General features: G+C 44.8%; 1 protein-coding gene across 1 annotated transcript in view; it reads left to right on the top strand.

The window, feature by feature from the left end:
• The first annotated feature begins 2,505 nt into the window (after positions 1-2,505).
• The window catches only part of LOC125457465 (probable G-protein coupled receptor 139), a 32,733-nt gene continuing 17,768 nt past the window's right edge, over positions 2,506-17,470 (top strand). The window contains exon 1 of the mRNA XM_048541661.2: positions 2,506-2,622. Within this exon, the coding sequence (XP_048397618.1) occupies positions 2,553-2,622 (70 nt within the window). The 5' untranslated portion in view covers positions 2,506-2,552. The remainder of the gene's footprint in view (positions 2,623-17,470) is intronic.

Here is a 17,470-nt window from a genome sequence, read left to right as displayed (position 1 = left end):
ATATGTAATGTTTTGGAAATGATAATCAGGCCGGGGTCATGAGGAGTATAAAGAAAGTACTCAAGCGAGGAATTCAGAGACTAAGAAGGGGCCATGAAATGATTTTAGCAAGTTGGTTACAAGAGAAGGCATTCTATGGGTATCTCCGAAAACAAAAGGATAATTAGGCAGAAGCTAGGATCACTCAAAGATCAAGGAGGGAACTTATACTTGGATCTAGAGAATGTAGGCGAGATCCTAAATGAGTACTTTGCATTGGGATTCACCCAGGAAAGAATATGGAGGATATTTGAGATATGTGTGGGGCATGCTAATATGCTAGCACATTTTGAGATCAAAAAAGAAGTGGTGGTGAATATCTTGAAGAGTATTAAGGTGGATAAGTTCCTAGGGCCTGGTGATATATACCACAAGTTATTTACAGAGGCAATACAGGAGACTGTTGGGGCCTTGACAGAGGTCTTCATAGAACATAGAACATTACAGCACAGTACAGGCCCTTCAGCCCTCGATGTTGTGCTGACCTGTCATGCCGATCTCAAGCCCATCTAACCTGCACTATTCCATGTACGTCCATATGCTTGTCCAATGATGACTTAAGTGTACTTAAAGTTGATGAATCTACTACCATTGCAGGCAGGGCATTCCACGCCCTTACTACTCTCTGAGTAAAGAAACTACCTCTGACATCTGTCCTATATCTTTCATCCCTCAATTTAAAGCTATGCCCCCTCGTGCTCGCCGTCACCATCCTAGGAAAAAGGGTCTCCCTATCCACCCTATCTAAATCTCTGATTATTTTATATGTCTCAATTAAGTCACCTCTCAACCTTCTCTCTAACGAAAACAGCCTCAAGTCCCTCAGCCTTCCCTCCATACCAGGCAACATCCTAGTAAATCTCCTCTGCACTCTTTCCAAAGCTTCCGCATCCTTCTTATAATGCTTTGACCAGAACTGTACGCAATACTCCAAGTGTGGCCACACCAGAGATTTGTACAGCTGCAGCATAACCTCTTGGTTCCGGAACTCGAGCCCTCTATTAATAAAAGCGAAAACACTGTATGCCTTCTTAACAGCCCTGTCAACCTGGGTGGCAACTTTCAAGGATCTGTGTACATGGACACCGAGATCTCTCTGCTCATCTACACTAACAAGAATCTTACCATTAGGCCAGTACTTTGCCTTCCAGTTACTCCTACTAAAGTGCATCACCTCATATCCTCTCTAGCCACTGGAGAGGTCCTGGAGTACTGGTGAGTAGCTATATTGTTCCACTGTTCAAGAAGGAAAATAGGGGCAATCCAGGAAACAATCAACTGTGAGTCTCACGTTGGTGTTGGAGAGAATTCTTAGGGATAGGATTTATACACATTTGGAAAAGCATGGTCTAGTTAGGGACAGTCAGCATGGCTTTGAGCAGTTCAGGTCATGTCTTGATTGAATTTTTTGAGGAGGTGACAAAAGTGATCGATGAGGGTAGAACAGTACATACATGGATTTTAATAAGGCTTTCAACAAGGTCCCTTATGGCAGCCTCATCCAGAAGATTAAGATGCATGGGATCCTCAGTGACTTGGCCTCATGGATGCAGAATTGGCTTGTCTGTAGAAGACAGAGGGTAGTGGTGGAAAGGCAGTTTTCAGGCTGAAGGTCTGATTAGCGGTATGCCACAGGGATCCATACTGAGACCTCTGCTGTTTGTGTTATACATATATGTATATATATACGTATAAATAAGTGACTTAGATAAAATGTAAATGGCAGGGTTAGTAAGTTTGCCGAGGATACTAAGATCAGGGGAGTTGTGGATAGTTTAAAAGGTTGTCAAAGAATACTGCAGGTCATAAATCAGTTACGGATATGGGTGGAGAAATGGCAGATGAAGTTTAATCTGTGTAAGCATAAGATGCTATGCTTTGGGAGATCATATGTTAAGGAAACGTATACGGTTAACGGCAGGACTCTAACAGCATTGATGTACACAAAGATCCTGGGGTTCAAATCCATAGCTCCCTGAAAATAGTCATGCAAGTAGATAGGGTTTTAAAGAAGGCATTGGCTTATCCTTTTTTTCCCTGAATGTTACTCCAAGACTAACTATCACTTTGAAGATTTCTAGCCTGACTGCCTTGGCATCGAATTTACGAACCATTTTTGAAGAGCAAGGATACTTTAGATCTCATATTGCCCATTCACTTTGCACTTCAAACATTTATGCATATTTATGTCATGTCTCTTTGTTCTTTCAGTCATCCCCTGAAAAATAGTGTAAATTATATTATACTGTGTCTTCATTTGGCGACAAATGACCAATCACTTTATGCAGTTATATATTATGTCAAAACAGTTTTGTTTCCTTGTGGATCACTATGGGCTCCTTGCTTACTCTCTTCACCGAACAGACTGCAATGAGTATTAGGTCTCCTGTGAATTCTTTCTGGCTGTGAGATGCCCCTGGGTATATATTAGGGACAGTGTTAAATGCTATGCTTCCAATTTTGAGTGTGCAGCTGTTTTTAGTTTCAACACATAACACCCACAGTCACCGAACATGGGAGAATTGACATATTTACTGGTGGAAGAGATTTTTTACCATTTTCTAGCAGTCATCGGTCTGATCGGTATGTGATTGAAAAATGAGGGCAAAATGTTCGGAATCTTTTCCTAACAATTTTTTTTAGGACTGATTGTGCTCCTTAGTGTGTCAACATGTGTACATGAGTTTTTGTGTGGGTATGTGACTTGTTTTTGTTGTGTGTGTATATGTACATATATAATATGCGTGGGCATGCATGTATCACTAGTGAACATGTACCTAAGATTGTATTTGGGTATGCTTGTGTATAAGAGAGATTTTATGATTTCATGCTGGTGTATGCATGGCTCAGGAATTGAAGGATTTTTAAAATTTCCTTTATTCGTTAACGAGATGAGGGTGTCGCTGGCTAGGCAGCATATATTGCCTATCCCTAATTGCCCAGGGGACAGTTCAGAGTCAACCACATTGTTGTGAGTCTGAAGTCATATATAGGCCAGACCAGTTAAGGATGGCAGTTTTCTTCCCAAAAGGGCACTCAAGAACCAGATGTGTTTTTCCGACCATAAACAATGGATTCACGGTGATCATTAGATTCCTAATTACAGATATTTATTGAATTCAAATTTTACCAGCTACCGTGGTGAGATTTTAGTCCAGTGATAATACCACGAGGCCATTGTCTCCCGTAATGCTTGCAATCATTCAATATACTTTAAAAGTGAGAAACATTTAGCCTCTCTGTGTTAACTGATTAAAAATGACATGTTGCAGAGAGCTGGGAAATTGGAGGTGGACATTGAGAGATGGAAAGAGTTAAACAAGTGGTCAATGCATTGAGTTGGGGTGTCATGTTGCAGCTGTACAGGACAATGGTGAGGTCATTTTTAGAATTCTGCTTTCAGATTTGGTCTGCCTGCTATTGGAAAGATATTATTCAACTTGAAAGGATTCAGAAAATATTTACATGGATATTACTGGGACAGGTGGGCTTGAGTGAAAGGGAGAGGCTGTTTAGGCTGGGGGTTTTCACTCTGGAGCTTTGGGGGCTAAGGAATAAGTTTGCAGGTGTACATAAAATCATGAGGGGCCTGGATAGGACAAATAACCAAGGTTTTTTTTCCCAGGGTAAGTGAATCCAAAACTAAAAGTCAGAAGGCACAGGACACCTGGTTATAGTCCAATAGGTTTATTTGAAATCTCAAGCTTTCAAAGCACTGCTCTTTCATCAGGTGACTATAACCTGGTGTAGTGTGACTTACCAGAGTAGGGAACTCAATTACTAGGGGTCATGAGTTCAAAGTGAGAGGAGGAAAGTTTAAGGGAGATTTGCGTGGAAAGTTCTTTACACAGAGGGTGGTGGGTGCCTGGAACGCGTTGCCAGCGGAGGTGGTAGACGCAGACACGTTAGCGTCTTTTAAGATATATTTGGACAGGTACATGGATGGGCAGGGAGCAAATGGACACAGACCGTTAGAAAATAGATGACAGGTTAGACAGAGGATCTTGATTGGTGCAGGCTTGGAGGGCCGAAGGGCCTATTCCTGTGCTGTAGGTTTCTTTGTTTCTTTGTTTGTTTCTTTCTAGAACAAAAACACAAGTTGCTGGAAAAGCTCAATAGGTCTGTTAGCGTCTGTGAAGAAAAAAAGTCAGAGTAAACATTTCAGGTCTGGTGACCCTTCCTCAGACCCGGTCCTGAAATTTTAACTCTGATTTCTTTTCCCACAGATGCTGCCAGACCTGCTGAGTTTTTCCAGCAACTTCTGTTTTTGTTCCTGATTTACAGCATCCGCAGTTATTTCGGCTTTTATTTAGTGCGACTTCTGACCTTGTCAACCTCAGTCCAACAGCAGCGCATCCACATCCAAAACTAAAGGGCATAGGGTTTAAGGTGAGAGGAGAAAGTTTTAAAAGGGACCTGAGGGCAACCTTTTCACACAGAACATGAAGCATGTAAGGAATAAGTTACCAGAAAAGGTGGTGGACATGAGTACAATTACAACATTTTAAAGTAAACAACTGAAGTTCCGTGAAACCTGCAGAGTATTACTTCTAAGAATTCCTTTGAATAATGAGGCGAGATTGGGAATGGGATCTATTTGAGTGAAGTTAGAAACTGTTTCAGATGTATAAGTGATTGTCTTAGTTGGACAATTGGAGATCTACCTGATGATGCCCACGAGGAAAAGTAGAATGTTTGTGTCTTTGAGATTGCTGAAAGATTGTAAATCATTAAAAAAGAGGAAGAGTTGGAAAATGACAGTTTCAGATTTTTTTAAAAATGGCTGATAGATTTACAAGGTGTATCAAATGAGTGATGCAGAAAGGTGAAGCCGAGAAATTATTGATCAATGATGAATGATCTGGAGGAAGGTGTAAGTGGTCTGATCAGCAAGTTTGCTGATGGCACTAAGATTGGTGGCATAGCTGATAGTGAAGGGGACCGTCATAAATTACAGCAGAATATAGATAGCCTGGAGAGTTGGGCAGATAAATGGCAGATGGAGTTCAATCCGGGCAAATGTGAGGTGATGCATTTTGGAAGATCAAATTCAAGGGCGAACTATACGGTAAATGGAAAAGTCCTAGGGAAAATTGATGAACAGAGAGATCTGGGTGTTCAGGTCCATTGTTCCCTGAAGGTGACAACGCAGGTCAATGGGGTGGTCAAGAAGGCATATGGCATGCTTTCCTTCATTGGGCGGGGTATTGAGTACAAGAGTTGGCAGGTCATGTTGCAGTTGTACAGGACTTTGGTTTGGCCACATGTGGAGTACTGTGTACAGTTCTGGTCGCCACATTACCAAAAGGGTGTGGATGCTTTGGAGAAGGTGCAGAGGAGGTTCACCAGGATGTTACCTGGTATGGAGGGTGCTATCTATGAAGAGAGATTGAATAGATTAGGATTATTTTCATTAGAAAGATGGAGATTGAGGGCGAACCTGATTGATGTCTACAAAATTATGAGGGGTATAGACAGGGTGAATAGCAAGGAGCTTTTTCCCAGAGTGGGGGACTCAATTACTAGGGGCCATGAGTTCAAAGTGAGAGGAGGAAAGTTTAAGGGAGATATGCGTGGAAAGTTCTTTACACAGAGGGTGGTGGGCGCCTGGAATGCGTTGCCAGTGGAGGTGGTAGACGCAGACACGTTAGTGTCTTTTAAGATATATTTGGACAGGTACATGGATGGGCAGGGAGCAAATGGACACAGACCGTTAGAAAATAGATGACAGGTTAGACAGAGGATCTTGATCGGCGCAGGCTTGGAGGGCCGAAGGGCCTGTTCCTGTGCTGTAGGTTTCTTTGTTTCTTTGATGATATCTGGACAAGAAGTTTATTGAATTATTTAGTCAGTATTTTAAAGTTTCATCTGGGGAAGAAACCTTCTCAAGTAACAGATTGATGGTTGGAAATGAAGCTCAGAATTCTGTAAGATAAGTGATTGGGAGATTATTAAATGACTAAGGGAGCTGACAACACGAAGCTCATTGAATGAGTTTGGAAGAACTTTGATGGAAGCTCCACTTATGATGACAGTCTTTCAAGATTTGAATATGTGTATTGCAATTAATCCTAGCCCTATATTATTTACAGATAAATATAGACATAGGGAACATGCAGACGCATATACGGCTGGAGTGTTGTCAATGAAACTGGGGCGATCCTTGTTTGAGGAAAAATGAGCGCTGTGCAATGAGTGTTGTTTGGTTAAACTAGAGTGCTTTGGAGTTGGGTGAAAATAAGGAACATCAGGGGACAGGTAGAAATTAAACTTCACTTCAGGGCTAATTTTCCAGCTAAATTAGTTCTTTAATCTAGTAACTGAAAGCTACTCTGTTTGTATTGGATGTAGTTTTACTGACATTTCAGAAATAAGAGTCAACAGAGTCACACTTAGATGAAGCTGAACACCTGGCTTGATCCAGCTCAAAAAAAAGATTTTGAGGGCTTATAATAAGGAGCCAACCTCAGTGCTGCTTGCTGCATTGTGAGCACTGTTTGGAAAATCAAGAGTGCTTTGGAGTTGAGTAAAAATAGGGAATTCAGTGAGACAGGGGAGTGGGTGAAACTGAAAGACTGGGTGTGGTGCAGTTTCACCCCAGTCCAGACCCAAAACATTATTGGTAAATTGGTAAACGTTTCTCATTCATTTTTCGTTTATCTCAGTTAAGTTTAAGATTAAAAATGGCAGGAGGTCTCAGACCCGTGTTATGCTCTTTTGTTCAATGAGGAGCTCGGGGACACAGCTAATGTCCCTGATTCATTCACGTGCAGTAAGTGTGTCCAGCTGCAGGTCTTGTTAGACCGCATGACGGCTCTGGAGCTGCAGATGGACTCACTTTGGAGACAACACGATGCTGTGGATAGCACATTCAGCGAATTGGTCCCACTGCAGATTAGGATTGCTGAGGGAGAAAGGGAATGAGTGACCAAAAGGCAGAGAGAGAGCAGGAAGGCAGTGCAGGTGTCCCCTGCGGTCATCTCCCTCCAAAACAAGTATACCGTTTTGGATACTGCTGAGGGAGATGGCTCACCAGGGGAAGGCAGCAGTAGCCAGGTTCATGGCACTGTGGCTGGCTCTGCTGTACAGAAGGGCAGGAAAAAGAATGGAAGTGCTATAGTCTTTGGGGATTCAATTGTCAGGGGAGTAGATAGGCAGTTCTATGGTCGAAAATGAGACTCCTGAATGGTATGTTGCCTCCCAGGTGCACGGTTCAGGGATGTCTCAGATCGGCTGCAGAACATTCTGAAGGAACAGGGGAAACAGCCAGTTGCCATGGTGTATATAGGCACCAATGATATAGTTAGAAAACGGGATGACGTCCTACAAGCAGAACTGAGGGAGTTACGATCCAAATTAAAAAGTAGGACCTCAAAGATAGTAATCTCAGGATTGCTAGCAGTGCCACGTGCTAGTCAGAGCAGAAATGAAAGAATAGCCAGGATGAATGCTTGGCTTGAGAGCTGGTGCAGGAGGGAGGGGTTCAGATTTTTGGGACATTTTGGAACTGGTTCTGGAGAAGGTGGGACTATTACATATTGGACAGTCTACACCTGGGCCGGACGGGAACCAATGTCCTTGGGGTTGCTTTTGCTAAACTAATGTGGCAGGGAGATGGGAACCAAATATTGGACAGGTTATTGGACAGAAATGAGGTACTAACTAAAGCCTGTAGGGAACTAGATAATGAAGTCAGCATGACTAAAGGGAAGAGTAGGCAGGGAGCAGATGATGAACACAAAGGGACAGGTGATCTGAAGTGCATTTGTTTTAATGCGAGCAGTGTAGTAGATAAGGCAGATGACCTTAGGGCTTGGATCGGTACCTGGGAGTATGATGTTATTGCTATTACTGAGACTTGGTTGAGGGAAGGGCATGAATGGCAACAAGATGTCCCAGGATATCAATGCTTCAGGCGGGATAGAGAGGGAGGTAAAGGGGGTGGAGGAGTTGCATTACTGGTCAAAGGCCATATCACAGCTGTACTGAAGGAGGGCCCCATGGAGGACTCGAGCAGTGAGGCAATATGGGCAGAACTCAGAAATGGGAAGGATGCAGTAACAATTTTGGGGCTGTACTACAGGCCTCCCAACAGCGAGCGTGAGATAGAGGTACAAATATGTAAACAGATAATGGAAAGGTGTAGGAGAAACAGGGTGGTGGTGATGGGAGATTTTAATTTTCCCAACATTGACTGGGATTCACTTAGTGTTAGGGGTCAAGATGGAGCAGAATTCGTAAGGAGCATCCAGGAGGGTTTTCGAGAGCAGTATGTATGTAGTCCAACTCGGGAAGGGGCCACACTGGAGCTGGTGTTGGGGAATGAGCCCGGCCAGGTGGTTGAAATTACAGCAGATGAGAGTGGCCCGAAAGGAAGAGTTCTAAACTAGGGGAAGGCCAACTATACTAAAATTCGGCAGGGTCTGTGGAATGTAAAGAAACTGTTTGAAGGTAAACCCACATTTGATATGTGGGAGGCTTTTAAAGAGAGGTTGATTCGTGTGCAAGAGAGACATGTTCCTGTGAAAATGAGGGATAGAAATGGCAAGATTATGGAACCATGGGTGACAGGTGAAATTGTGAGACTAGCTAAGAAGAAAAAGGAAGCATACATGAGGTCAAAGTGACTGAATACAGACGAAGTTTTGGAAGAATATCAGGAATGTGGGACGAATCTGAAACAAGGAATTAAGAGGGCTAAAACGAGACATGAGATATCTTTAGCAAACATGGATAAGGAAAATCCCAAAGCCTTTTCTTCATATATAAAGAGCAAGAGGGTAACTAGAGGAAGGATTGGGCCACTTAAGGACAAAGAAATAAAGAAAGTTATGCACTGAGTCAGAGAAAATGGGTGACATTCTTAATGACTACTTTGAATCGGTATTCACCAAGGAGAGGGACATGACTGATGTTGCGGTTAGGGATAGATGTTTGATTACTCTAGGTCAAGTCGGCATAAGGAGGGAGGAAGCATTGGGTATCCTAAAAGGCATTAAGGTGGACAAGTCCCCAGGTCCAGATGGGATCTATCCCAGGTTGTTGTGGGAAGTGAGAGAGGAAATAGCCAGGCCCTTAACAGATATCTTTGGAGCATCCTGAAACATGGGTGAGTTCCTGCAGAACTAGAGAATTGTTAATGTTGTCCCCTTGTTTAAGAAGGTTAGCGGGGATAATCCAGGTAATTATCGACCGGTGATCCTGATGTCAGAGGTAGGGAAGCTGCTGGGAAAGATACTGAGGGTTAGGATCTATTCTCATTTGGAAGAAAATGGGCTGATTAGTGATAGACAATGTGTTTGACACGATAGTGTCTTTTAAGATGTACCTGGACAGGTACATGGACAGACAGGAAGCAAAGGGATACAGACCCTTAGAAAATAGATGACAGATTTAGTCAGAGGATCTCGATCGACACAGGCTTGGAGGGCCAAAGGGCCTGTTCCTGTGCTGTAATTTTCTTTTTTCTTTGTTTTTCGTTCTTTGTTACTCTGTTTTCTCCTCTCCAGATGCTGTCAGACCTGCTGAGCTTTTCCAGCAATCTTGTTTTTGTTTCTGATTTACAGCATATGAAGTTCTTTTGGTTTTAAGATTAGAAAGTGGCATGCTCCCAATGGAAATCGTCAATTGTTAAGTAATACCTGGAGAATTTTTTTTTGCAGTCTTTAAAAGCACAATGTAATAGCTTAAATAAAGAAAGTGATTTTTGATTATAATAGAAGTGTTCGAAACAAAGGAAAATCTCTAGCTTAATTAGATTCATTTAAAGAAAGTAAGTAGGTTACTCCCAAGAGCAGTCATCATAGCAGACGTCAGTCCTATAGTGTGCTTTTTTTGCACCATATGGGAAATAAGGGACACTTGAGTGCCCCTGATGATTATGTGAGCAAGATGTGTATGCAGCTGCAGCTACTGGCTAACTGCTTTTCAGAGCTGGAACTATGAGTGTGAAGAATTGCAATGCTGAAAATGTTATGGTGAAGTATCTCCACAGGGGCCGATATCCCATCACCAAGTCACCCTTTACTTACACATGGACAGTCCTTGAAACTGATCCAACTCCCTCAGAGCCACCTGTCAGAGTGAACAGAACCTCTGACACTCTTGTTCTTATCTACTCATATCCTACGAGGTCCACCTGGCTGGCCTCATTATAACCTTGACATCCGTCCCCCTCTGAGTCCAAGAACAAGGGTCGATTCACTTTTTTGTAGCTCTTCCTGGGATGTTTTAGCACTGGGTCAGATTCTCCAACTCTGTTTCTCTTATGGGTGGAGTGTAATGCACAGTAGCTTGCTTCCTGTACACAGAGCCACTTGGAGGAAATTCATGCAAAGGCAAAGGCATTGGCATCTATTATGTCCACGTCAGATTCAGAGGTATGTTCAAAACTTGACAGAGAGTGAGAACCCACAGGTCCAGAACAGTTAGAAGGCTATCGAGGAGCCAGGCTGGTTTCACACCTGCATTGTTTGTGAGCTTAATAAAATGTGAGGCTGGATGAACACAGCAGGCCAAGCAGCATCTCAGGAGCACAAAAGCTGACGTTTCGGGCCTAGACCCTTCATCAGAGAGGAGGATGGGGGGAGGGAACTGGAATAAATAGGGAGAGAGGGGGAGGTGGACCGAAGATGGAGAGTAAAGAAGATAGGTGGAGAGAGTGTAGGTGGGGAGGTAGGGAGGGGATAGGTCAGTCCAGGGAAGACGGACAGGTCAAGGAGGTGGGATGAGGTTAGTAGGTAGCTGGGGGTGCGGCTTGGGGTGGGAGGAAGGGATAGGTGAGAGGAAGAACCGGTTAGGGAGGCAGAGACAGGTTGGACTGGTTTTGGGATGCAGTGGGTGGGGGGGAAGAGCTGGGCTGGTTGTGTGGTGCAGTGGGGGGAGGGGATGAACTTGGCTGGTTTAGGGATGCAGTAGGGGAAGGGGAGATTTTGAAACTGGTGAAGTCCACATTGATACCATATGGCTGCAGGGTTCCCAGGCGGAATATGAGTTGCTGTTCCTGCAACCTTCGGGTGGCATCATTGTGGCACTGCAGGAGGCCCATGATGGACATGTCATCAAGAGAATGGGAGGGGGAGTGGAAATGGTTAGCGACTGGGAGGTGCAGTTGTTTGTTGCGAACTGAGCGGAGGTGTTCTGCAAAGCGGTCCCCAAGCCTCCGCTTGGTTTCCCCAATGTAGAGGAAGCCGAACCGGGTACAGTGGATGCAGTATACCACATTGGCAGATGTGCAGGTGAACCTCTGCTTAATGTGGAATGTCATCTTGGGGCCTGGGATGGGGGTGAGGGAGGAGGTGTGGGGACAAGTGTAGCATTTCCTGCGGTTGCAGGGGAAGGTGCCGGGTGTGGTGGGGTTGGAGGGCAGTGTGGAGCGAACAAGAGAGTCACGGAGAGAGTGGTCTCTCCGGAAAGCAGACAGGGGTGGGGATGGAAAAATGTCTTGGGTGGTGGGGTCGGATTGTAAATGGCGGAAGTGTCGGAGGATAATGCGTTGTATCCGGAGGTTGGTAGGGTGGTGTGTGAGAACGAGGGGGATCCTCTTGGGGCGGTTGTGGCGGGGGCGGGGTGTGAGGGATGTGTTGCGGGAAATGCGGGAGACGCGGTCAAGGGCGTTCTCGATCACCGTGGGGGGAAAGTTGCGGTTCTTAAAGAACTTGGACATCTGGGATGTGCGGGAGTGGAATGTCTTATCGTGGGAGCAGATACGGCGGAGGCGGAGGAATTGGGAATAGGGGATGGAATTTTTGCAGGAGGGTGGGTGGGAGGAGGTGTATTCTAGGTAGCTGTGGGAGTCGGTGGGCTTGAAATAGACATCAGTTACAAGCTGGTTGCCTGAGATGGAGACTGAGAGGTCCAGGAAGGTGAGGGATGTGCTGGAGATGGCCCAGGTGAACTGAAGGTTGGGGTGGAAGGTGTTGGTGAAGTGGATGAACTGTTCGAGCTCCTCTGGGGAGCAAGAGGCGGCGCCGATACAGTCATCAATGTACCGGAGGAAGAGGTGGGGTTTGGGGCCTGTGTAGGCGCGGAAGAGGGACTGTTCCACGTAACCTACAAAGAGGCAGGCATAGCTGGGGCCCATGCGGGTGCCCATGGCCACCCCCTTAGTCTGTAGGAAGTGGGAGGAGTCAAAAGAGAAGTTGTTGAGTGTGAGGACGAGTTCAGCTAGGAGGATGAGAGTGTCGGTGGAGGGGGCCTGGTCGGGCCTGCGGGACAGGAAGAAGCGGAGGGCCTTGAGGCCATCTCCATGCGGAATGCAGGTGTACAGGGACTGGACGTCCATGGTGAATATGAGGTGTTGGGGGCCAGGGAATTGGAAGTCCTGGAGGAGGTGGAGGGCGTGGGTGGTCCCACGGACGTAGGTGGGGAGTTCCTGGACCAAAGGGGAGAAAATGGAGTCCAGATAGGTGGAGATGAGTTCGGTGGGGCAGGAGCAGGCTGAGACGATGGGTCGACCAGGGCAGGCAGGTTTGTGGATTTTGGGAAGGCTTTTATATGATCCACACGCTTATTCAGGACCATCATATCTACCCAAAATTTACATGTCACTGGACCTGATCTTGCATTGACTATGCCTCTTATCCATGCAGGGCCATTCCTATGGTCCGTACATCAAACTTTGTACCCTGAAGTAAATTGTGCTTCTGGCTTACCAGAGCCCTGTGTCCGGCATTGGTGTTCCTGATACCATTTCACCCTTGCCCTTAGGTCTGAGAAGATCAGATTTAATCTCGTGTGAAGCCTTCGCTCCTCTAGCAACTCTGCTGGAGCTATCTCTGTAGTTGCATGAGTGGCGGCTCTAAAATCAAATCAGGACCAGGACGTTTGTTCTTTATTAAACCTGCCTTCAAAGTTTGGACTGCTTTTTCTGCCAGAGCATTGGTTAATGGATGTTATGGAGCTTTTGTTACATGTCAAGTACCATTCAGCTTTAGGAAATACACAAATTCCTTCCATGTAAACGACATCCAGTTATCTGTGACCAACACTTCAAGGTTTCCTTGTATTACAAGAGAATGCATGCAGTTTGTCTATTGTTATCCCTGTGTTTGATGAATGAACTGTCTGCATATTCAACAACTTTGAGTGGGTGTCCACAATGGTTAAGAGCATTGAGACCATGAAAGGAATTGCATAGTTGATATGTTACTGAATCCAGGGCTTACCCAAAATTTCCCATGAATCGGGGGAGCAGCTACAGTAATTTTTGTCCTTGTTTGCACCCTGGGCAATGCTCTGCACATGCAGCTATGTCTGCAACCAATCCTGGGCATCATAATGTCTCGCCAGCATCTTCATTTTGGAAATAACTGGATCTGGCAGCGACGTTTGTTCAGGAATTTTACTCCTAGTCCCCATAATAATATACCATCTTTTCCTGTGATTCGGGTTCTCTGGGTCCAAATAGGTTTCAATTCTGGCTGTGAGGACCCTTTCATTTCTGCCATTATCACAATTATTTCAATTTTGCCAGGACCAGATCTTTCTGCATCCAAAGTCTGATAATGTCAGCTTTGAATGGAAATGTGTTCAGAAAATTTAAAATAATTATTGACTCTTCCAGTGGCAATACCACTAGTGATATATCTGCCAGCAGAAGGTGGCTCAAGGCTTCTGCATTTGCTACTTAGCCTCCTGGGTGAAGCCCCAATTGACAATTATATGCATAGTGTCATGATTGGAATGAGGTCAGCCAGGTGGACCTCATAGACTATGAGTTCCCTGATTGGGACAGTCCCAACCAGGGAGTCCTGGCTAACAATTATAAACATGAATGACAAGGGTAATATTCAGTCTAAGAGTCAGCTCTGAGCTAGCTGGGTCAGCGTCATTTACCATGCAGATGTAAATAAATCATTGTGGCACAAGTGGTCAGCACGTTTGACTGTTGGTGGTTGGTGGTTTGAGACCATCCAAACATGCAGCCTCTACTGTTTTCATTCCATTATCTTTCTTTGCTGCACTGTTAAAGGGGCCATGAAAATGTTCCCCAAACAGCATTTTTAATGGGCAGCATGGTGACAGTGATTAGCCCTGCTTCCTCACAGTAGCAGAGACCTGGGTTCAATTGCAGCCTTCATCAACTCCCTCTATGGAGTTTGCACATTCTCCCTACATCTGCATGGGTTTCCTCTGGGTGCTCTGGTTTCCTACAATTGTCCAAAGATGTGCAGGGTAGGTGGAATGGCCATGTTAAATTGCCCAGGGATGTGTAAATTAGGTGGGTTAGCCATGGGAAATGTAGACTTACCGGGATAGGGTAGAGAGGTGAGTCTGGTTGGGATGTTCTTTGAAGAGGCAGTGTGGACTTGTTGGGCCTAATAGCCTGTTTCTGCACTGTTGGGATTCTATCTAAAGGGTGATTCGGTGATGGGATACCAGCCTTCTTGGGGTTATTTCAGTAGAGGCGAGATAAAAACACCTTCCTGCAGACATTCATTTGCAGTGTTCATCTTTAAATTGGGTATGCATTTCTGGCATCATGCTTGACTTGTTCAATCCTGCCACCGAAGAGAATGCCCAGTATGTGAAAAAAATGCATTTTTTTTCCCTTGTGGGCAAGTGATATTGGTGATATGTGTAATTCTTCTGACAGCTTGTAGACCAGCAGCTTTATTGGTTAGTAGAAGCCTAACTTTCCCTGAGGGACCAGCTACTAAAACCTTTCAAGAGTTGAAATTCTGAGAGGCCATTTGATATGTAGGATTAATGATGTGACAATGGAAAAGTCTATGAGCTGAAGCCCAACTGGATTTCAAACAGGCATAACGACTGGTGGCCATAATGACTCAGAACATTGAGTCCATGAAAGGACCTGCAAAGTTGACATGCACCGAGTCCAGGGTTTACCTGGCAATTCCCACGAACTTGGGGAAGCTGTTGGTGTAATTTATGTCCTTATTGGCACTCTGGGCATTGTCCTACCAAAGCAGATATGTCAGCAGCCAACCCCGGCCACCAGGCATAACTTCTTGCCAACATCTTCATTTTGGATGGCAATTGAAAATTTATGAGCATTTTTTTGTAGTACATGGACTCCCAAAAGTATTGGTCACAGAAAATGGGCCATTGGCTAGCAGAGGATTCAAGTAGTTCTTAAAGTTGAATGGTAAGAAGGGACGATGCCATGCCATCCATCGTCCAATGATCTGGTGCAAAGAATTGTCCAAATTTTGAAGCCGGGCTGAATGGAATAGCCCACAGCTTCACCCAATACCAAACTGTCTCAGTTCCTGTTTGATTGTTGGACCAGTCCTCAAACAATTGCAAAATGTCTCGAGTAGAGTTGCTAATGAGGAGAAGACTCTATGCCATATTAAGACTGATCTTCTGGAACTTGGGGAAAGGGTGAAATGGCATCAGGAATCCCATAAAGGGAGGCAAAAGCCTAGTGGTATTATTACTGGGCTGTTAATCCAGAGACCCAGATAGCATTCTGGGGACAGTTCGAATCCCACCATGGCAGATGGTGGAATATAAATTCAATAAACTATAACTCTGGAATTAAGGGTCTAATGATGACTATGAATCCATTGTCAATTGTCAGAAAAACCCACCTGGTGCACTAATGTCCTTTAGGGAAGGAGACTGCCATTCTTACTTGGTCTGGCCTCAATGTCACTCTAGACACTCAGCAATGTGATTGACTCTGAACTACCTTCTGTGCAATTATGGATGGGCAACAAATGTTGCCTAGCCAGTGATGTCCTTATCCCGTTAATGAATAAGGAAAAAATTACCAGCCACAAGTCTCCTCAAAATGAGACAGACAGTTTACTTCAGGGGTCAAAGCTTGAAGTCAAAACCGCAGAAATGGCTCTGCCTGGGTAAGAGGCATAGCCAATGAAGTCACGTCCTATGATGCACCATGCTCGGGAAGGAGAATAGGTCTAGCTATGAAGATAGTTTGAGTAGATTAGGATTATTTTCATTAGAAAGACGGAGATTGAGGGGACACCTGATTGAGGTCGACAAAATCATGAGGGGTATAGACAGGGTGGATAGCAAGGAACTTTTTCCCAGAGTGGGGGACTCAATTACTAGGGGTCATGAGTTCAAAGTGAGAGGAGGAAAGTTTAAGGGAGATATGCGTGGAAAGTTCTTTACACAGAGGTTGGTGGGTCCCTGGAATGCATTGCCAGCGGAGGTGGTAGACACAGACACGTTGGCGTCTTTTAAGCTATATTTGGACAGGTACATGGATGGGCAGGGAGCAAATGGACACAGACCGTTAGAAAATAGATGACAGGTTAGACAGAGGATCTTGATCGGTGCAGGCTTGGAGGGCCGAAGGGCCTGTTCCTGTGCTGTAGGTTTCTTTGTTCTTTGTTCTTTGAAAGCTGCCACTTCACAAACAAGGCAGAAGCAAAACATACCCTGTCCTCAGAAATCTGGCAAGGCTGTCAGAACCCAAAGGTTCCCCTCTACACCTGGTGTTGAAGAAAACTCTGAGGATGATACGGACACGGTTGATGTCATAGCTTCTAAGTCTTAATTGCATGAAGAAGGTGAATTGCAGCTGAGTTGCTTTGGCAGGCTACAGTCCGGTACAGGCCTCCAGTATCTGAGGCAGAATTGGAGGAACCATTCCAGGTCCAAAAATGCCCTGGGAGAAGCTAGAGCAAAAAGAACAGGCCTTTTCCCAGGTCTTAGAAGGAGAGGGATGTTATGATTGGAATGAGGACAGACATATGGATCTCATAGAATATGAGCTCCCTGACTGAGCCTGTAACCTGGTCCGATCAGGGAGTCCTAGCTGACAGATATAAACAGGAACTTATAGTCAGAGATTCTACTCACTCTATGATCTGGCTATGAGGTACCTGAGTCGGTGTCATGTACAATGTACGTGTAACTAAGGGTTATCTTGGTGACAGGATACTAGCTGCCTTAGAGTTATTTTACTTATCATTACAGCCCGCAGCTGAATTCAGCCTGAAGTTATGGTGGCACTGTCATGTCCTCTTTAAGTAGACCTAGCAGGACTTTCTGGTCAGTAATTATTACAAATTTACATCCATAATGCTTTGATGAAACTCCCTGACTCAAAATATGACCGCCAACCCTCCTTCTCTATCAGGGTGTACTTATGCTCTACATTAGACAAAGTCCTGAATGTATACACTATTGGACGTTCCTCTCCATTGGGTCATGAGCTAATATTTCCCTGATGTTGTCAGGGGAGGCATCGTATATCAATACCAGGTCTCACTTGGGATCAGAGTGTTCCGACACCTTACACGATAATAGCTGTTTCTTTACTTCCCTGAAAGTTATGGCTTGACTATGTGGCCATCCCAATACCGACCCAATTTCTTTAAGAACTGATGCAAAGAAGCCAGGATGGAGGTGAATTTATGACTGAGATTTCTGTAATAATTCACCAACTCAAGGAAAGACCTATGTTCTGATATCAGTATGGGAGCTGGGA

Source organism: Stegostoma tigrinum, chromosome 14 (genome assembly GCF_030684315.1).
Source record: "Stegostoma tigrinum isolate sSteTig4 chromosome 14, sSteTig4.hap1, whole genome shotgun sequence".
Classification (NCBI taxonomy): domain Eukaryota; kingdom Metazoa; phylum Chordata; class Chondrichthyes; order Orectolobiformes; family Stegostomatidae; genus Stegostoma; species Stegostoma tigrinum.
Note: the sequence above shows the minus strand (reverse complement) of the source record. Positions and strands in the feature narration are given on the sequence as shown.